The following is a 22,901-nucleotide window of genomic DNA, read 5'->3' on the forward strand; positions in this document are numbered from 1 at the left end:
ACATTTCTACACTGTTCCGCCATACAGTCATTTACAAAGAAAAATCAATGAGCGAACACATTTCTGATATTTGTGTTGTCCTCAAGGGAAATGGGTCTCCAAAACTAGTTCATATTGAATTCTGGTGAACGGTAAATGCATTTTTTCTCACAATGCTTTTAGTGTTTGCCCAAATCTTCTAGGAAATCAGAAACCAATTCTAATGCCTTTGTATGTTTATCTTATATTTGATTTATAAAAATTGTTATGGTGTTTAAATTTTATTAAAATTAATATCATGTTTAAAAGTTAACACATTTAACAGTAAACTCAACATTGCATGCACTTACAATTCAATGCCAAATTATGCAAGTTTATTCATTAATACAGGAGAGAAGAGGTCAATGATAACATGATAACAAGAGGTCAACTGGCACTAGGTCACTCCTAAGACTCAAAGGAACTTAACATTTCTAAGCAGCTTATTCTATGTTTGTGTAATTCATGTGGCGATTTCCCTTGCTTTTTAAAGTAGTATGCTAATTGGGAAAATCATGAGCCATCTGAAGTCTTCACAAGGTTTCACTATTGCAATATCAAGAAATCTGACAAGCCCCCCCCCCCCCCCCGCAGCCATTTTTCCACCAATTTTCAAGGTCGCTGTGGTGTAGAGGATATGGTGTCTGCCTAGCAACCTCCTGGTCACAGGTTGGATCCCCACTGTGGCAGCGTTCTTTAGATCTACCCCAATGACACCAAGTACTGGTTCTAGGCCCAGGAAATGGACTCGAGAGCGTTTCAAATAAGCCTTAGGCTTTCTATACAATCAAGCTAAAATAAATAGGTTTAAACTAAACCCAGACAATATATCATAAGAACAAATGTTCTGATAAAGTTTTATTCAGATTGAAAACAAAATGTAACATCTACAGTGTAGACAAGGTTTCACTAAAGAAATATAGGGAACACTGCCCAAGCCCCCAAACAGCCATGACTTTCAACCAAATGGAACCAATAAAGACGGGGCTTCTTCATAACAACACAATCAATTCTAAATGACAACAAGAGATGTGTTTGTCAGAAACACAATGCCCCCTATTGCGCCGCTTTGAAATATTATTTCAATACATCATTTGGCAGGTTTAGAAATTATCTCCCTTTTAAAGCTTATTACTTCCCTTGTATTGTATTTGTTGACTTTTGACCTTGAAGGATGACCTTGACCTTAAAGGATGACCTTGACATTTCACCACTAAAAATGTGCAGCTTCATGAGATACACATGCATGCAAAATATCAAGTTGCTATCTGCAATATTCAAAAAGTTATGACCAAACTTCAACAAAGGCTAAAGTTTTAGGACACACACATACAATGACAGACAGACAGACAGGCCCAAAACAATATGCCTCCGATCTTTTGATCCCGGGGCATAAACAAAGCTTTGGGGGGAAAATTCATATTGAAAATGGGCAGACTGATGCTCATTAGCTAAAGTATACAATTTATTTATTGATATGAAAGTCTTACAAATGAAGTTAATACAAAAGAAAACTGTTTTTATTTAATTTTGGTCCAGTGTGTTATTTTGAATTAGAGCATATCAAAAGCATACAGTCAGCCATTGCTAAGGGGGTGGACCCTATTAAAAGGGATATTGAATAGTAAAAGGGAAAATTTTCAGGAAATTTGAATTATACAGTGTATATCATGATTAATATCATAAATCATACTAAAAAATGAAATGGAAAAGCATTCATCAATTGTGTTGCAATTCTTTTCATTTAATTAATCTATTTAGGTCTATTGCAAAAACATTACATTTCTCATGAAATATCCTGTATCGCAGTCAATTTTGGCATAATTTTTATTTTTAAAGCATTTGAAAACAAGAGCTTCATGATAGTCTTAAAGCACTACCGTGACTTCAAGTGGTAAAACAATTATTGAAAATTGACCCTGTTCTCTTAATTTTAATTTATGGGACCCAATTTAAATTTGAAATTAAAATGTTTGTCTAGATATATTAATACAAACATTCAGCCTGAGTCTATGTCTCATCAAGATCAGAAATGACTCGTATAGTGTTTACAAATTTGTCGAAAATTTGACCTGATGACCTTGATTTTAACACATTTGACACTGATTACAACATAATGCCAGGATAAATATTCAAAGCTAGTTTCTTAAAGATTTAATTATTATATATTATACATTGGTAACAAGGTTGAGACACAAATGGGGCTCTAAAATGTAATAAGCCTTAAGTTGAAGACACACACTACATTATTTATTATTGTCAACAAATGAGCTTCTTACAATATTTTATATTGTTTTCATATTATACAATTTATGATGTCCACAAATCTCAAAATTATATGCATTTTTTAAACTGCCAACAAAACAAGCGATGTGTTTGTGAAACACTATGTTCCCATATATATGACCTTTGACCTTGAAGGATGACCTTGACATTTCACCACTCAAAATGTGCAGCTCCATGAGATACACATGCATGCCAAATATCAAGTTGCTAGCTTCAATATTGCGTAAGTGAACATTAAATGAGCGATTTTGACCCATATACTTGACCTTTGACCTTGAAGGATGACCTTGACCTTTCACCACTCAAAATGTGCAGCTCCATGAGATACACATGCATGCCAAATAAGAAACTGCTATCTTCATTATTGCAAAAGTTATGGCAAATGTTAAAGTTGGGCCAAACAAACAAACAAGAAACCGTCATAGACGGGTGATGCTCCCCAAAGGTTTTTTTTGTCACTATATGGCACTATATATTCAGATAAAAGGAAACGTCTTGAGGGCACAGTAGTTGGGGGGACAATAATTTTTTTCTATAAAATTTCAAAGGGCCATAACTCTGTGAAAAATCATCCGACCAGAACCCGCTGATAATATGCACATCTCCTCTTGGTAGTGAAGCTTCCCATAAAGTTTCATTGAATTCCGGTCATTAGTTGCTGAGAAATAGCCCAGACAAGAATTGCACTATATGTACAGTTTATGGAAAATTTCAAAGGGCCATAACTCTGTGAAAAATCATCCGACCAGAACCCGCTGAAAATATGCACATCTCCTCTTGGTAGTGAAGCTACCCATAAAGTTTCACTGAATAACGGTCATTAGTTGCTGAGAAATAGCCCGGACAAAAATTGTGCACGGACAGACACACTGACACACGGACGGACGGACAGACGAAGCGGCGACTATATGCTCCCCCCAAATTTTTTTGGAGCAGCATAACAAACCAAAACAATATGTTCCCCACTATAGTGGTGGGGGGACGTAAAAAGCTATACCTATTTATTATTAGCAGTATTTTGTGTGGCTCAGAATCAACACAACTTCAAAACATTATTAAAAACACAATGGGCTACTATAATCAAGTAAGGTTTTTGTCAAACCTTATACAATTCATAACATTATCAATCTAACAAATACTAACTTACAACTTACAAACAATACTTCTTATTTAATTTCTGGTCAATTTTCAACAAAGACAAAAAATGGATTAATTTATATTCAGAAATTAATAAGTTTTATACTTATTATAAATCATTATTTTTAAGTACAAAATGCTCACATTAATAATAACTGGTTTCATATAAAAAGTTTACAAACAGATTTTAATGTAATTTAAAGAAGAAATTACAAAGTAACAATAACAGACTAATAATTTATGTCAAAAAAGTTAAAGTGGTGCACAAGCTATGAAAAACTAATTGTGACTGCTGCTGTGCTTTACATGCCATTATTTTAACAACAAGAAATTCTGAAAAAGAAACAAGCATGCTGTAGCACATGTTAAGTGAAAAAGCTGCACACAATTTATGAACAACTCATAGATTAAATAACCAGAGTATTAAAACAAGAGCACCGCAAAACGGGTGCCACGCTCAGCTGCGAAAGCTTGTCAGATTATTTTTTTTAGAGGTCACATAAACCTTGACCTTTGACCTCGTAACCCAAAAATTGGTGTGGCGTGTAGAACTCATCAAGGTGCATCTACATATGAAGTTTCAAAGTTGTAGGTGGAAGGACTTTGATTTTAGAGCCAATGTTAAAAACCTTTACAAACCTTGACACGGACGGCGGACACGAACAGCTGGCTATGACAATACTTCGGGTTTTCTCCGAAAACAGCAGAGCTAATAACAGCATTCATTTATAATCATGAGGACTTTAACTTTCTTTTAAAGAGATGGACTGAAGAGGGAATCTTTCAAATTATGGAATTTAAGAAATCAGAAATAAAGACAGAAAATTTAAGAAAAAAGGTCATTTTAATAAGAGCTTCATGTTTTAAAGGGGTCATTTGAAAATAAAATGTTCAACCAAAATTCATTATTCAGGACTAAAGACAAAATGATGTGATAGGAAATGTGTAGAAAGCAAATTCAATAGTGGACTTTGTAAATGAAAATATGGGACAAGAAAGGGATAATGTACATGAAAATAGGTGGAAGGTATATAGAAAGGTATGCAAATGGAATATCAAGACCAAATATTCTTCCTAATGAATTTGGCTATATTAAAAGAGGAGAAGGGCATAATTCATATTAGAAGTTCAAACAATGCTGCTTAACTTAAACATGACATGATATGTACAAAGAAGCATTGTACAATTCACATTAAAAGTTCAAACATTGCTGAATTAATGGAACATGGATGGAGCAAGGTTCGTGTTACAAGACGCATTTAGATATGAACATGGTCGATAATAAATGCAGATGGTACATGGTCCTATGATGCGATTTTGCAACTATGCATATTGCAAGAAAAACTTTATCAGTCAAAACTTCAAGGTATTTTCATGGTTCACAAAGGTTTTTGTGGAAATAACATTTATATTTTTCTAGTGTATTACTTATTATTTGACACGCTTGACAAGTAAACACAACCATAAAATTGTATTGCAGTAAATGTACCCAATTTTTATTCTATTCTTGATTCAGGTTATTATCAAAGCATTTTTCCTTTTTTTTAAACTAAGGAAGAAAATAAATTTCTATCTACTCCATTAAAGCAATCTCTTATGAAAACCAAGATGCTAATAAGCATTGAAACAGCTTAAGTAAGATCATGGGGTATGTTTAGCAATTGCCAAAGCAAAGTTTTTAAATAAATAAGTAACCATATACATGTATGATGTATAATAACTACCAATCTAATTAAAACAAGAGCACCGCCTTGAGGGTGCAGACCGCTCATCTATTTTTCTTTTTAAAGGTGTAGGGACCTATCTCAATTTCAATCACAAAGGAGGGAGGGGTGGAGTGGAGAGGGGTGTATAGTGTGGGGGTGTGGTCATGTATTACATTATCTTCCAAAAATGCAAAAAAAAAATAATTTTTTTTTGGGGGGGGATTCTTGGGTGGGATGGTTGGACAGTATTTCAAAAATAAAATAATAAAAATAAATATTTGTGTTTTGTAACCATGTTTGAAAAAAACAAGAGATGTGTTTGTCAGAAACACAATGCCCCCTATTGCGCCGCTTTGAATATTTTTTGTTGTTGTTGTTTTTACCTTTGACCTTGAAGGATGACCTTGACCATGAACTTCAACCGCTCAAAATGTGCAGCTTTATGAGAACGCCGCTTTGAAATATTATTTTTTTTACCTTTGACCTTGAAGGATGACCTTGACCTTGAAGGATGACCTTGACCTTAAACTTCCACCACTCAAAATGTGCAGCTTCATGATAACGCTGCTTTGAATTTTTTTTTTTTAACCCTTTGACCTTTAAGGATGACCTTGACCTTGAAGGATGACCTTGAACTTCCACCACTCAAAATGTGCAGCTTCATGAGAACGCCGCTTTGATTTTTTTTTTTTTAACCTTGAAGGATGACCTTGAAGGATGACCTTGACCTTGAACTTCCACCACTCAAAATGTGCAGCTTCATGAGATACACATGCATGCCAAATATCAAGTTGCTATCTTCAATATTAAAAAAGTTATGGCCAATGTTAAAGTTTTCGGACAGACGGACGCCATATATTTGACATTTGACCTTGAAGGATGACCTTCACCTTAACCTTTCACCACTCAAAATGTTCAGCTCCATGAGATTCACATGCATGTCAAATATCAAGTTGCTATCTTCAATATTGAAAAAGTTATGGCCAATGTTAAAGTTTTCGGACGGACAGACACCATACATTTGACATTTGACCTTGAAGGATGACCTTGACCTTTCACCACTCAAAATGTGCAGCTCCATGAGATACACATGCATGCTAAATATCAAATTGCCATCTTAAAAAGTGAAAAAGTTATGGCCAATGTTAAAGTTGTTTTCTAAATGACAGACAGACTGACTGACATACTGACAGACAGTACAACTGCTATATGCCACCCTACCGGGGACATAAAAAATATTTTTTTGGGGTAGGGGTGGGTGGGGGTGGGGGGGGGGTATAGTGTGACGGTGTGGTGGTCAGTTATAAGATGATCTTTAATTTTAAAAAAAATAATGGGGAGGAATGAGGGGGGGATTCGGGAGAGGGGGATTTGGGGGGGGGGGGGGGGGTTACTAAGTCAAAAAAGGGCCATAATTCCGTAAAAATGACAACCAGAGTTATGCAACTTGCCCTTTACTGTTCCCTTATGATAGTTTGTGAGTGTTCCAAGTATGAAAGCAATATCTATGATACTTTAGGGGTAAAGTGGACCAAACACAAAACTTAACCAAATTTTTCAAGTATAAAGGGCCCATAATTCTGTCAAAATGCCAGTCAGAGTTACACAACTTTGCATGCACAGTCCCCTTACGATGGTTAGTAAGTGTTGCAAGTATGAAATCAATGGCTTTGATACTTTAGGAAAAAAGTGGACCTAAACACAAAACTTAACCAAATTTTTCAATTTTTTTAAGTATAAAAAGGGCACATAATTCTGTCAAAATGCCAGTCAGAGTTACATAACTTTGCCTGCACAGTCCCCTTATGATAGTTAGTAAGTTTTGCAAGTATGAAAGCAATAGCTTTGATACTTAAGGAATACAAGAGCACCGCCTTGCGGGTGCAGACCGCTCATCTATTTTCTTTTTAAAGGTGAAGGGACTCTCATTTTCAATCACAAAGGAGGGAGGGGTGGAGTGAAGAGGGGTGTATAGTGTGGGGGTGTGGACATTTATTACATTATCTTCCAAAAATGCAAAAAAAATGGGGGGGGGAGGGTCAGCGGGTGTGGGGGGGGGGGATTCTTTGGTGCGATGGTTGGACGGTATTTCAAACATAAAATAATAAAAATAAATATTTGTGTTTTTTAACCGTTTAAAAAAAAAAATTGGGGGGGGGGGGATGAGGTGGGGGGATATAGTGTGAGGGTGTGGTGGTAATTTGTGAGACGATCTTAAAAAAAAAATATATATATATATATTTAGGGGGGGGGGGATTCGTGGGGGGAAGGGGGTGGGTTGGGGGTTCTTGGGTGCGGTGGTTGGAGGGTATTTCAAACATAAAATAATAAAAAATAAATAGTTGTGTTGTTTAACCGTTTTAAAAAAAAAATTGTGGGGGTGGGGGGGGGGGGTATAGTGTGAGGGTGTGGTGGTCATTTGTGAGATGATATAAAAAAAAAAAAAAAATAGGAGGGGGATTCAGGGGGGGGGGGGCACCGGGGATGGTTTGGGTGGAGTCTATTGTGGTATGTCAGGTAAGAGTAGTTTTGTCAAAGTATCAATCAAATCTAATCATAAATAAAGAATTTATGGCAATTTAAGCAAAATTTAATAATTTTACCTTAAGAGTCAAGGTCATTCAAAGGTCAAGGTAAAATTCAACTTGCCAGGTACAGTAACCTCATGATAGCATGAAAGTATTTGAAGTTTGAAAGCAATAGCCTTGATACTTAAGAAGTAAAGTGGATGGAAACACAAAATTTAACCATATATTCAAAGTTACTAAGTCAAGAAAGGGCCATAATTCCATAAAAATGACATCCAGAGTTATGCAACTTGTTCTTTTACTGTACCCTTATGATAGTTTGCGAGTGTTCCAAGTATGAAAGCAATATCTATGATAATTTAGGGTAAAGTGGACCAAAACACAAAACTTAACCAAATTTTCAATTTTCTAAGTTTAAAGGGCCCATAATTCCGTCCAAATGCCAGTCAGAGTTACATAACTTTGCCTGCACAGTCCCCTTATGATAGTTAATAAGTGTTGCAAGTATGAAAGCAATAGCTTTGATACTGTAGGAATAAAGTGGACGTAAACACAAAACTTAACCAAAATTTTCAATTTTCTAAGTATAAAAAGGGCACATAATTATGTCAAAATGCACGCCAGAGTTATCTAACTTTGCCTGCCCAGTCCCCTCATGATAGCAAGTAAGTGTACCAAGTTTGAATGCAATAGCATTGATACTTTCTGAAAAAAGTGGACCTTAACGCAAAACTTAACCAAAATTTTCAATTTTCTAAATATAAAAAGGGCACATAATTATGTCAAAACGCACGCCAGAGTTATCTAACTTTGCCTGCCCAGTCCCCTCATGATAGTAAGTAAGTGTACCAAGTTTGAATGCAATAGCATTGATACTTTCTGAAAAAAGTGGACCTAAACGCAAAACTTAACCAAAATTTTCAATTTTCTAAGTATAAAAAGGGCACATAATTCAGTCAAAATGCAAGCCAGAGTTATCTTACTTTGCCTGCCCAGTCCCCTCATGATTGTAAGTAAGTGTACCAAGTTTGAATGCAATAGCATTGATACTTTCAGAGAAAAGTGGACCTAAACGCAAAACTTAACCGGACGCCTACGCCAAGGTGATGACAATAGCTCATAATTTTTTTTTTTTAAATAGACGAGCTAAAAATGGACCTAAACACAAAACTTAACCAAACTTTTCAATTTTCTAAGTATAAAAAGGGCACATAATTCTGTCAAAATGCAAGCCAGAATTATCTAACTTTTCCCGCCCAGTCCCCTCATGATAGTAAGTAAGTGTACCAAGTTTGAATGCAATAGCATTGATACTTTATGAGAAAAGTGTACCTAAACGCAAAACTTAACCGGGGGCCGACGCCTAGGCCTACACTGAGGCCAAGGTGATGACAATAGCTCATAATTTTTTTTCAAAAAATTGATGAGCTGAAAAAGGACCTAAACACAAAACTTTCAATTTTATAAGTATAACAAGAGTGCCAAACTGTCACAAGATACGCCCGTTCGGAGGTTTTGGACACCATGCTTAATGCTTGAAATGCACTAAGTGACCTCGAGACCTAGTTATTGACCCGGCATGACCCATATTTGAACTTGACCTAGATATCATTTAGATGTAACATCTGACTAAATTTGGTGAAGATCAAATGAAAACTACTTCAATTAGAGAGCGGGCACCATGCTAAATGCTTGAAATTCATTATGTGTCCGATCGTGACCTCGTTTTTGACCCGGCATGACCCATATTCGAATTTGATCTACATATCATCTAGACTCAACTTCTGACCAAATTAGGTGATGATCAGATGCAAACTACTTCAATTAGAGAGCGGACACCATGCTAAATGCTTGAAATGCACTAAGTAACCTTGTGACCTAGTTTTTGACCCGGCATGACCCATATTCGAACTTGACCTAGATATCAACTAGATGCAACTACTGACCAAGTTTGGTGAAGATCGGATGAATACAATTTGAATTAGAGTCCGGACAAAGTGGCGCCGTTGAAAATGCACTAATTGACCCTATGACCTAGTTTTTGACCCGGCATGACCCATATTCGAACTTGGCCTATATATCAACTAGATGCAACTGCTGACCAAGTTTGGTGAAGATCGGATGAATACAATTTGAAATAGAGTCCGGACAAAGTGGCCCCTTTGAAAATGCACTTATTGACCCTATGACCTAGTTTTTGACCCGGCATGACCCATATTCGAACTTGGCCTAGATATCAACTAGATGCAACTGCTGACCAAGTTTGGTGAAGATCGGATGAATACAATTTGAATTAGAGTCCGGACAAAGTGATGCCTTCCGCCCGCCGCCCGCCGCCCGCCGCCCGCCGCCAAGGGGTTTCACATAATACGTCCCGTATTTTATACGGGCGTATAAAAAGGGCACATCATTCTGTCAAAATGCAAGCCAGTTATCTAACTTTGCCTGCCCAGTCCCCTCATGATAGTAAGTAAGTGTACCAAGTTTGAATGCAATAGCATTAACACTTTATGAGAAAAGTGGACCTAAACGCAAAACTTAACCGGACGCCGACGCTGACACCGACGCCGATGTAAAGGTGATGACAATAGCTCATAATTTTTTTTTTTTAAATAGATGAGCTAAAAATGAAATTTTTGACAATTTAACAACACATACTTTTTGGATTCCAATACCTCTGAAGGACACTTGTTTATATCTAAACAACAAAAAACACTCTAGGAAACTTCAAAACAAAATATTTGCAAAATTCCCCTAAGCATCTACCGTCTACTGGGCCGCTATGATGTGAACATCAAAGCAAAAACAGGAAAAAACTTCTACTATCTACTTCTCCAAAATGTAAAGAACATCAAAGCAAATCACCACTTCATGATAGCCAGGACTTAGACAAGGAAAAGGACATCTTTTAGAAAACTTAACTCCATAATGTGATAACGTGAAAAGTAAAACATGAATGCCAAGATGACAAGTTGCCCTTGGCATGTTACAACACTTATTAAAGCTGCAGCCATGTCTATAAACATTTTACAAGCATTATAACAAATTTTTGTTAAGTTTTTACATATACACGAGTCAATTTACAGCTGTAAGTTGCCAATAAGCATGTTGCAGTAAAAGGGACAATAGAAATGTGTCATGAAACGTAATGTCAACTATTCCTGATGTTAAACATATGAGTCGAGCTATAGAAAAACCATGCTTAAAGCATTTGCACAAAGCAGTTAGCACAGACTTATTGGGCCACACTTTCTGCTTTTATGAGTTTTTGTGTGTGTAAAGGAAGTCTATTTTAAACCAAAATCCAGTTTGGTTGGAAAGTGTCATCGCTGATAATCCTGTACTGACTTCACAGGCTAATCTGACACATTACTTTATGCACATGTATTAAGCCTGGTTTTCTGTCAGACCGACTCAAATATGAAAAATGTGCGTCTAGTATGAATTCCAACCTGTAACAGAGTAACTGTTGAGTAGTTTTAAAGGCAGCCAAATCATTAAGTAAACATACAAAAGCAATTTATGAAGTGATTTATAAGTATCACAGCCCCCTCACCCACCCTCACCCCTTAAAACTTAGAAATGCAAAAAGAGACTTAAACAAATAACTAAAAATTATTGTTGGTACTTCAGTTATTCAATATAAGTTAAAATCAATGCAGTGTCATCATACATGAAATACAAATTTCAAGAAACAATTATTTTCATTCCATGAGAATACTTAATTTTGAATATTTTAGTGCACAATTTTGTAAATAAAATAGTGAATTGGTTCTTTATTTTAAATTTTAACTTTTTAAACATCAAGATGCAAATAAGTGAAAAAAGAATCCCATAGAAATGAGATGTTTTTAAACTTCATTTTAATATTATCTAAAATGAATTATGCAGTAATTCCCGCAATTGCAAGAGTCTCGTATAATTTTTCACAAGAAAACATTTGGCTGCACGTTGAAATTCATACTCCTGATGAGACGTGCATGCTACACTGTAAACTAACCCTGAATAAAAAGATACACCTTCAGATTATGCAAATGTCACATCATGTTACTACTGACCAGAATATTTAGTAACAAAGACCTAAAGACTTACTAAAATGACCTAATGATTAAATTTAATCAAAGACCTTTCTTACTAGATTCAAATTTTAAAGGTTTTATTTCAAACCCTTAGATACCGATGAGCAGCAAACAGCATAAAACCTGAACAGACTGTGAGTTACTTGCAGGCTGTTCTGGTTTTATGCTGGTTGCAAAGGCCAATTTCAGTTTGCTTCTTATGGGGGAAAGGGTTAAACGACCCACTGAGTACCTTACACTGAGTACCTTTTCAATCTCACTGATTATATAAAAATGAGAAAAGGAAACTTTCTAGACACCCAGTAGAACTGTTATGTGTTATAAGATTGCGTACAACTGTTATAGTTTTCAAATGCATACAAAAACAGTGAGCACAACCCAAATCTTAAACATTAATTAATCTATTTTGTGCAGGCCAAAAAATGGTGACAGATGATCATTTGAAGAAGCAGCATCTTTTGAAATGATCTGGTCTTTTGCAGTCACATGAAAGACAAATGCCAATCTGCTTAGCGCACACTGGTGTTGCATACTTACACCTAAGTTTTGACTCTTTGTTACACTTAACACTAAATTGCGAAACACCGTCTATGAACTCTGCAATAAAGAAGGTAACATGGCTAAACAACGATTCACAAATTGCCGCAGACATTTTACATACAGTGATACTTACAACGTAGTTTACTTTCTTTGTCGCCTTTCACACTAAATTGAGACACGCCTTCTATGAATTCTGAAATGCACAATGTCACAGGGTATCACACAATAACATGGCATACAGAATGAAAGCTGTTGTTATTCACAAAATGTTTGTTAAAATAAATCGCAGTATTTTAGAAATGGAAGTGGATGAAGTTAATTTGTGGTTAAAAGGGAAGTTTTGTAGCCATCAACTTCTGGATCCAGTTGAAGCATGATAAATGCAATTGTTTAACAATAAAATACATGTAACTATTTTACAAAAGTTGTATTTGGTACAATAATACTTCAGCCAAATAAAAACAATAAAACTATAAATTTCCACAGTTTTGTAGAGCAAATGGGAACTCTACATTTATCACCAACAGTCATACATGTCTTACCAGTAGTAAGAGCCCAATGGAATGTTGGAAGATATTTTAAACTCGTGCGATATAGTGAATATAATTGTGCTGTAGCAACTGTAATTGTTCAGCAGTCTGGTCCAGTGCTACCCTGTCTGCTAATGAAAGAACACCATCATTAATGACCTTATAGGCCACAGGTTAACTCCTGTGCACCAATGCGTAGGCTTGTCTGAAGGTACGCTGGCAGCATGTAATAAGACCTATTTTTGCATGATGACGCTAATATATTCTGGAGTGGACAGCAGTGTTTGGAAATGGATGGGCCTCAACATCCTGCTATCTTTTGGCCCTCTAACAGGTAATTATTTTATGATATATCTTAAAGAGTCTTGTCTGAGGAATGTGACAATTATTTTACCAACAACAATTTGTTAAATAGTGTAAAATATCATATAATATTATATAAGTTCCAAGTCAGTTTAATGCAAGATGCCAGTTCACAATCTCATGCGTTGACTTAATATACTTAAAGATCTTCATACCGACACTCCTGTACAAACATATCAACCCATGCAGAAAAAGATCCCATCAGATCACATTCAGGTACATTGTATCAGTTTACAAGTATGTAAATTTTCCACATACATGTTGAATGCAAATGGGAAAGTACACACCTGATAGTCTGAATACATAACGTGCATGCTTGTTCAACATATACAATGGATGCAACATTTAAGGGTTAACAATACTAGAAATACTAGATTTTTCAAGACATTTGGGACATAAATTCATTAAGATCACAGCAATGTGGGAAGAGTCATAAATATATTTGTCATGCCAAAACAATTGTAATCAATGAGTTTAATATTCTCTCATATTTATCTACTGCTATTCAACTGAAATCAAGTTTTTTTGGAATAACCAAAAGCCCACATTTTATCCATTAACTATGAACTTCTAAAAGGGGGAATGATTACATTCCATTTCAGCTTTTATTTGAACCATAATAAAAATTATCATTTAATACAAACTAACAATGCAAATGCCTAATGGTGAAAACAAATGCGGTATAGTACCAGTGATGGACATCACATTTTCAGAAGCGGAAATCAAAATGGCCTATTTAGCAAGATCGGCAACAAACATGGTGAAATATTCCCAATTAGAAGCAATTTTCTCCATACTGTAGGCTAGTGGGTGTGATTATGGGCATATTGATTCTTCACATGGCACAATTGAATTATTGTTCTCCTACACCACAATAGGCCACAATAGATTTCAATTGTCTCAGTAATCAATATTTGGAGATTTATTAACATTCTGTACTGTTACGTTACCACAGTACTTCTAAGCTAAGCACTAGCAGGTTCCTGTAATGCTGCAATATTAGTGCCTTATGATACCCCACCAGGGAGAAAGCATTGATTTTTAAGGCCAATCATCATTTAACAGTAAATTGAGGAAACTTACAATATATCCAAAGTATGACAAGTACACATTTTTTCTTTATACAATATTTGTAAGTCTCATTTGATTACAATTTATTAATTGTCTTATTCACCAGGCCAGACTAGTCTGTATTAATGATGCGTGTTGATGACTTGCATTTCTTGAAATTGTATTGAAGTTTTTTCAATGTTTTCAAGGTGTTCATATAGAGTGATATTGGTTACCTCTTCATACATGCAACTGTGAGAGCTGATAAAAGGGTAAATGGATAACATCCAAATAATACCCCCCCCCCCCCCCCCCCCGAAAAAAACTCAAATAATGCATCTGTGTGCAGGAAAAGCTGCAATACAACTGTCAGCCTACAATTCCCAGATGGCAGCTGTTGGACTGCTTTGTTGCAGTTTGTTAGATGTCAGTAGAACAACACATTAACAAAAGTCTCATGAAAAATGCATGCACGCACGTAGCTCTGTGAGGCTGGTATGGTGTCTCACTGCAGTGTTTGTGTACACTGGAGCCGATAGGCAGTCAAACAAAAATACAGCTGAAATATTAATGACCTTAAGTCCACGCAGTTGTACATGTAATCATAATTGTAACTATGCTTTAGGTATAATAAATACTACATGAAAAACGAGAGGCAAGACATTCAAACATTTTTTTAAAGTTTGTGCATATCATTCAAACATTTTTATTTATATTAATTAATAAGTTTTTGCAAACAAATAAAAAGAAAATTCTACAAGGTATACAAGCAAACTTTTAACTATAATTACAATGTGTGAACTTTAAGCAAGTGTGCAAATAAACTAACCATTCTTATAAAAATTCATTTGTTTCTGAATTTCATCAATTCAATAAATATTGTTTAATTCCACACAGGATGCAACGTTAATATAAACACATAGATAACAGCAATCCCCTTCACATAGCTAAATATAGTGCAGTGCTCCAGCTAGGATTTAAAAAGGCACGGGGGGGGCTATTTTGTTAAAAGGGCACTTCCAACACGCAGTATTTTGTTAAAAGGGTATTTTCAAATGCACAGTCGTATCCAGAATGCTCCTTGTTGCATATTAATTTTTATGTTATGAATAATTGTTAGAATATATTATTTCCAATATTATTAAACCATGCAAATCAAATGCCTACAATGAGGAATAAATTAATTACAAAGTCAATGTAATTAGAAATTATAAATTAAAATATGTCGAAACAAAAGATATGTTTGTCAGAAACACAATGCCCCCTATTGCGCGGCTTTGAAGCCATATATTTGACCTTGAAGGATGACCTTGACCTTTCACCACTCAAAATGTGCAGCTCCATGAGATACACATGCATGCCAAATATCAAGTTGCTATCTTCAATAATGGAAAAGTTATTGCAAACTTTAACCAAGGTTAAAGTTTTGGGACACACACAATGAATGAATGACAGACAGACAGGCCAAAAACAATATGCCCCCGATTTTTCGACCCGGGGGCATTACAAAAACAAGAGCACCGCCTTGCTGTTGCAGACCGCTCATCTATTTTTCTTTTTAAAGGTGTAGGGACCTATCTCAATTTCAATCACAAAGGATGGAGGGGTGGAGTGGAGAGGGGTGTATAGTGTGGGGGTTTGGTCATTTATTACATTATCTTCCAAAAATGCAAAAAAATGCAAACAAATAAATATTTTTTTTTGGTGGTGGGGGGGGGGGGGGGATTCTTGGGTGGGATGGTTGGACGGTATTTCAAAATAAAATAATAAAAATATATATAATTTGTGTTTTTTAACCCTGTTTGAAAAAAACAAGAGATGTGTTTGTCAGAAACACAATGCCACCTATTGCGCCGCTTTGAAATTATTATTATTAAAAAAAATTACCTTTGACCTTGAAGGATGACCTTGACCTTGAACTTCCACCACTCAAAATGTGCAGCTTTATGAGAAGGCTACTTTGAAATATTTATTTTTTTTACCTTTGACCTTGAAGGATGACCTTGACCTTGAAGGATGACCTTGAACTTCCACCACTCAAAATGTGCAGCTTCATGATAACGCCGCTTTAAAATTATTAATTTTTTTACCTTTGACCTTGAAGGATGACCTTGACCTTGAAGAATGACCTTGACCTTGAACTTCCACCACTCAAAATGTGCAGCTTCAAGAGAACGCAGCTTTGAATTTTTCATTAATTTTTTTAACCTTTGACCTTGAAGGATGACCTTGACCTTGAACTTCCACCACTCAAAATGTGCAGCTTCATGAGGACGCCACTTTGAATTTTTTAATTTTTTTTTAACTTGAAGGATGACCTTGACCTTGAACTTCCACCATTCAAAATGTGCAGCTTCATGATAATGCCGCTTTGATTTTTAAAATTTTGTTTGACCTTTGACCTTGAAGGATGAACTTGACCTTGAAGAATGACCTTGACCTTGAACCTACACCACTCAAAATGTGCAGCTTTATGATAACGCCCCTTTGATCTTTTTGGACCTTTGACCTTGAAGAATGACCTTTACCTTGAACTTCCACCACTTAAAATGTGCACTTTCATGATAATGCCGCTTTGATTTTTTTAAATTTATTTTTTGACCTTTGACCTTGAAGGATGACCTTGACCTTATAAGATGACCTTGATCTTCCACCACTCAAAATGTGCAGCTTCATGAGATTGCCGCTTTGAATTATTTATTTTTTTTGACCTTGACAGATGACCTTGAAGGATGACCTTGACCTTGAACTTCCACCACTCAAAATGTGAAGCTTCATGAGATACACATGCATGCCAAATATCAAGTTGCTATCTTCAATATTAAAAAAGTTATGGCCAATGTTAAAGTTTTCGGACGGACAGACGCTATATATTTGACATTTGACCTCGAAGGGTGACCTTCACCTTCACCTTTCACCACTCAAAATGTTCACCTCCATGAGATACACATGCATGCCAAATATCATGTTGCTATCTTCAATATTGAAAAAGTTATGGCCAATGTAAAAGTTTTCGGACAGACAGACACCATAAATTTGACATTTGACCTTGCATGCCAAATATCCAGTTGCTATCTTAAAAAGTGAAAAAGTTATGGCCAATATTAAAGTTTTTTTCGGACTGACAGACAGACTGACTGACATACTGACGGACAGTTCAACTGCTATATGCCACCCTACTGGGGGGCATAAAAAAAAAATATTTATTTGGGGTGAGGGTATAGTGTGAGGGGGTGGTGGTCATTTATTAGATGATCTTTAATTTAAAAAAAAATAATGGGGGGATTGAGGGGGGATTCGGGGGGGGGGGGGGGGGGGGGGGGGGGGGGGGGAGGATGGTTTGGACGGAAGTCAATTGTTGTATGGCAGGTAAAAGTTGTTTTGTCAAAGTATCAATCGAATCTAATCATAAATAAAGAAGTCATGGCAATTTTAGCAAAATTAAATAATTTGACCTTGAGAGTCAAGGTCATTCAAAGGTCAAGGTAAAATTCAACTTGCCATGTACAGTACCCTCATGATAGCATGAAAGTATTTAAAGTTTAAAGCAATAGCCTTGATACTTAAGAAGTAAAGTGAATCTAAACACAAAATGTAACCATATATTCAAAGTTACTAAGTCAAAAAAGGCTCATTATTTGGTAAAAATGACAACCAGAGTTATGCAACTTGTCCTTTAACTGTCCCCGTATGATAGTTTGCGAGTGATCCAAGTCAGTGCCTTCCACAGGAAATTGTTCAGGCGCCCCAGGGCCGATCAGGGGTGGGTGCCGGAGGGGTATCCTCTCCCGACGTTGATTTAAAAAAAAAAATAACGTGTCAATTGACGTTCTGTGGTGCGTTATTAATCTAAGAAAAACAGATATGAAGTGATTGGTTAGGATAAATGTTTACATTGTTTTAAAGTTGTATCCAAATTAAGAGCATCTTAGTTACATGTATTTAACACTCATTATTTTACCGATATTAAAACTGTCATATCATCCTTTCCGAGCTCTTTCAGGTAGACGACGAAGATAGGGTAACAACAACCAAGTTAGAAAACTGTCGTTATAGCAGTTGCTTCCCTTTGATAACAAATACACAAAGTCAAGCTGCTGCAACGATCGGGAACATTCTATTAATGACTGATTTAGCACCAAGCCCACGTTTCTGTCACACTGATACTTAACTTTGCATGCTGTGCCCCCAATTATCGGACATATAAAGAAACGTTGTGTTATCTGAGTAATTGTGTTTTTACTGTTGTTTTTACATTATGCTAACTTCCTCGAAGTCTTTTGTTTGACTTCTCGCGTTCACTATGTTCGGTGTGTGTCGGTAATGTGTGCAACAAAGATGAAAGAACAAAATATGTATAATAGCAAGTTCAGTTATTGACTCGCAACTTGACACGTTGCATTTATTTTTACAGTTGAGATATTAGGAGTTTTCTCGCTTCCTGACCCCTGTTATTGGTCGTTTATTGATGTAACATCAACATGTCAATAACATGCCAATTAGAAGTATAAACGGGTGCACAAAGGTGCGAATGCAAACGTGAGATTGTGGGTGTGTGAGGTTAATAAATAAACGATTACATGACTGTCAAACTTTATCATAGCGATGGACATTAATAATTTTAATGACAGAAACACATATTATTTACGGTGGTTAACCGGACATCACTAATAATATTTCAATATACTAATATATCAACACGGGAAATTCAATAATAAGCATCGGGTGTCTTCATACAGCATTCGTCTTGTTGGCTGCAGACCTGCATTACAATCTTATAACAGAAATGATAACATAGATGATGAACGTTTGCAAAATATAAGCAGTATCAATTAAATATTAAGCAACATAAATTGAAAACATATTTAAGTGCATATGGACATTGATTGTGGCAGGGGTATCCCCACTGAACTTTCGTAAAACACCTGACGTGATCTGTGCGCGTAGTTTTATGTTCGTTCAATTACAGTGACCAAACAACTGAATGTAAATTTAGAGTTCACGCAACATGTACATGTACAAGCCATTTTCTGAACACGGGAAAGTGAAAGTGTTTTTTAACTATTTGTTTGTATTTAAAAGGTCAAAATCAATTATATTTTGTGTCGTCTGTGTATGTTTCTTTGGTTTTCATTTCTATTTTAGCTCATCTTATGCAAATAAATGTCGTTATTTTCATTGTTTTCAATCAAGTTTGGTTTCCGAGATCATCTCTGGGATTTAACTGTGTAAGCTACTTAGTTGTGCTTAGTGACTAACAATATCATTGTTTCGACAGATGACACGCGCTTATCTAAATTTTGGATGTTATAATACACAAGCTGCTGGATGTTTGGTTGCTTGATTGGGCAATAAATCAAGACGCCTATTGAAGCGCATCTGTGTATTTAAACTGAAAGCTCCGTAACGACTGTCAGCTTGATTGAGCCGGTTAATAGGCCCCCTGACGATACCTTAATTATGTAACCTAGCAATAAATCAATGATTGAGACGACAGGCGTTCGCAAACTTTGAATAATCGCCAGATTGGGTAATTGCAGTTACTGATAAAACACACAGGTCGGAAAATTTTAATGGCCTGGGGAAAACCCTGTTCCAAGTATGAAAGCAATATCTATGATACTTGAGGGGTAAAGTGGACCTACATGTAAACACAAAACTTAACCAAATGTTCAAGTATAAAGGGCCCATAATTCCGTCAAAATACCAGTCAGAGTTACAGGGTTCGCCAAAACCGTCGGTCCGCCGGTCCTGACCGGCAAATTTTTCTAAGGACTGACAAGTGATTTAAGGTAATCGGTCCGACTGACCGACACAATCGGATGAAAAATGGTTTCAAAAAGATCACTCTAAGTGTATAATATACTATTGGATTAATAGAAGGTAAATGCTTTTTGTTCAACTTCTGTCAAAATCCTTTTTTTCTTACCTTCATTTTGATGTTTTGATGTTTAAAGTTGGATTAGAATTGACTATCACATGCGAGTTCAAAATCAACGGTCTTTGTTAAAAAAGCAATCGAGTGCGTCCGCCATTTTATTTGTTCCATTTAATTTCTCCACAACAAAAACCGCATGAAAACTTGTTTCAACAGGCATTTGTGAGCATTTCTGTTAAATAGTTCATTATTATATTGTTCTGGGAAGGATATATTTTAATTTACACACCAACAATTTCTGAAATCAAAATTAGATTTTTCACCCGATGTACTATATTTCGGATATTTTAAAATTCGGACATAGGGATATTTATGTTTTGATTTGTTGTTCATAGTTTGTAGCAATATGTGTTGTGTTATTTCAGACAACAAGAATGAATGGTGGTTATTATCATAGGCCTTTCTATCAAGAAATAGGTGTGAAAGACATTCATTTAATTGAACCTGGAAATCAACCACCTCAGCTAAGAGAAAATATTTTAACAATAGGTGTTGTTTTAGAACTTGTGAAATCAGCTAATAAACAGAAATTGAAGTCATCCAAAGTAGTGTGAATGGTTGTGTGCAATTAAGTCAAACTTGATTGGATGTCACCCTAACTTTTCAAGAACACGGATTTGTAGAGCTGTGCAGGCTAAGTAACAGTTTGACAAAAAGAAGTCTAAAAAGAATACCTCTGGTTTATTATTATTATAATAATTGTTTTATTATATCGACTTTGGACATGTTTTTATTGTATTTTAATGTGATCAAAACCAATAAACATCAAAAAGGTACTCTCTTTTGTTGTGTTTTGCTGTTATAGTTTAGTCAGACAGTGGGACTGACAGAAACTGATTCGGACTGACACAAAATTCAAGTCTGTCAGTCCGAATGACTGACAGATTTTTCAAGTTTTGGCGAACCCTGGAGTTACATAACTTTGCCTGCACAGTCCCCTTACGATAGTTAGTACCTGGCGTAGGGAGTGTTTTTGTTTTTGTAAGATTTGAAATGGTGACCTATATTTTGAGTTGATCCCCCAAACATCAAACTTTGCTTACAAGGATTTTGTATAATATAATGAAAATTTGGACAATCTAAGGGCAATAATTATGCCATTAATTACAGGTAAGTGTTGCAAGTATGAACACAATGGCTTTGATACTTTAGGAAAAAAGTGGACCTAAACACAAAACTTAACCAAATTTTCAATTTTTTAAGTATAAAAAGGGCACATAATTCTGTCAAAATGCCAGTCAGAGTTACATAACTTTGCCTGCACAGTCCCCTTGCGATAGTTAGTAGGTGTTGCAAGTATGAAAGCAATGGCTTTGATACTTTAGGAAAAAAGTGGACCTTAACACAAAACTTAACCAAATTTTCAATTTTCTAAGTATAAAAAGGGCACATTATTCCGTCAAAATGCCAGTCAGAGTTACATAACTTTGCCTGCACAGTCTCCTTACAATAGTTAGTAAATGTTGCAAGTATGAAAGCAATGGCTTTGATACTTTAGGAAAAAAGTGGACCTAAACACAAAACTTGACCAAATTTTCAATTTTCTAAGTATAAAAAGGGCACATTATTCTGTCAAAATGCCAGTCAGAGTTACATAACTTTGCCTGCACAGTCCCCTTACGATAGTTAGTAAGTGTTGCAAGTATGAAAGCAATGGCTTTGATACTTTAGGAAAAAAGTGGACTTAAACACAAAACTTAACCAAATTTTTAATTTTCTAAGTATAAAAAGGGCACATAATTCTGTCAAAATGCAAGTCAGAGATACATAACTTTGCCTGCACAGTCCCCTTATGATAATTAGTAAGTGTTGCAAGTATGAAAGCAATAGCTTTGATACTTAAGGAATTAAATGGACCTAAACACAAAACTTAACAAAAATTTTCAATTGTCTAAGTATAAAAAGGGCACAAAATTCCGTCAAAATGCAAGCCAGAATTATCTAACTTTGCCTGCCCAGTCCCCTCATGATAGTAAATAGTGTACCAAGTTTGAATGCAATAGCATTGATACTTTATGAGAAAAGTGTACCTAAACGCAAAACTTAATCGGACGCCGACACCGACGCCAAGGTGATGACAATAGCTCATTTTTTTTTCAAAAAAAAGATGAGCTAATAATTTATTTTTTTGTTAGTAAAAGGGCAGGGCCAGGGCTCGGAAGGATAGGGCGGGGGCTTCAAAGAGGCAGGGTGGGGCAACCTTCCATTGAGGCCTAGCTGGAGCACTAATAGTGATTTAATTGTACATGTAAACACATATAAATCCTGAAAAAAACAAGTCAATATTAATAATAACCATTAATAGCCGCTACACTCAATTGAAGTTGAACAGATAAAGGACTACCATAACAAGTACAAAGTAATTTAATTTTCCTCCAGCTAACATTATAAAATAATATGACAGTAAATGTTCATACTGTAAAGCCCTTAGAGAGTGCATTCATCTGGCAGACTCATTTCCACTACCAAATAGATATCCAGCTTGAGTAATGCAGGTTTAATTTATGTAAACAATATATAAATTAAAAGGCCCCATGGGCCTTAGGCCACTCATAAGAGAGTCTTATACATGGACTTTTAAACAAATTGCTATGGTTGCAAAGTAATGGCCAAATTTTTTTACTCAAATGACCAAGTCTAGAATTTCTTACAAAACAATCAGGTACACATTCAGCTGTGAAAATTTGAGCAAAATCTCCCAAGCCATCAGAGGAGGTCAACACATA

At 35.7% G+C, this 22,901-nt stretch overlaps 1 protein-coding gene across 4 annotated transcripts in view; it reads right to left on the bottom strand.

Moving 5' to 3' along the window:
- The window catches only part of LOC127874870 (calcineurin subunit B type 1), a 163,087-nt gene that overhangs the window by 132,044 nt on the left and 8,142 nt on the right, over nucleotides 1-22,901 (bottom strand). For 3 of the 4 annotated variants that reach the window (XR_008047137.1, XR_008047138.1, XM_052419535.1), the window contains exon 4: nucleotides 12,428-12,487. Coding sequence is in view for 2 of the 4 variants with exons in the window: in XM_052419535.1 (XP_052275495.1) it covers nucleotides 12,428-12,487 (60 nt within the window). In the remaining 2 variants the exon portion in view is untranslated. Of the gene's footprint in view, nucleotides 1-12,291; nucleotides 12,352-12,427; nucleotides 12,488-22,901 lie in introns of all 4 variants that reach the window. The other variant, XM_052419537.1, reaches the window with a different exon arrangement.

The sequence above is a fragment of the Dreissena polymorpha genome, chromosome 3 (assembly GCF_020536995.1).
Source record: "Dreissena polymorpha isolate Duluth1 chromosome 3, UMN_Dpol_1.0, whole genome shotgun sequence".
Lineage (NCBI taxonomy): Eukaryota > Metazoa > Mollusca > Bivalvia > Myida > Dreissenidae > Dreissena > Dreissena polymorpha.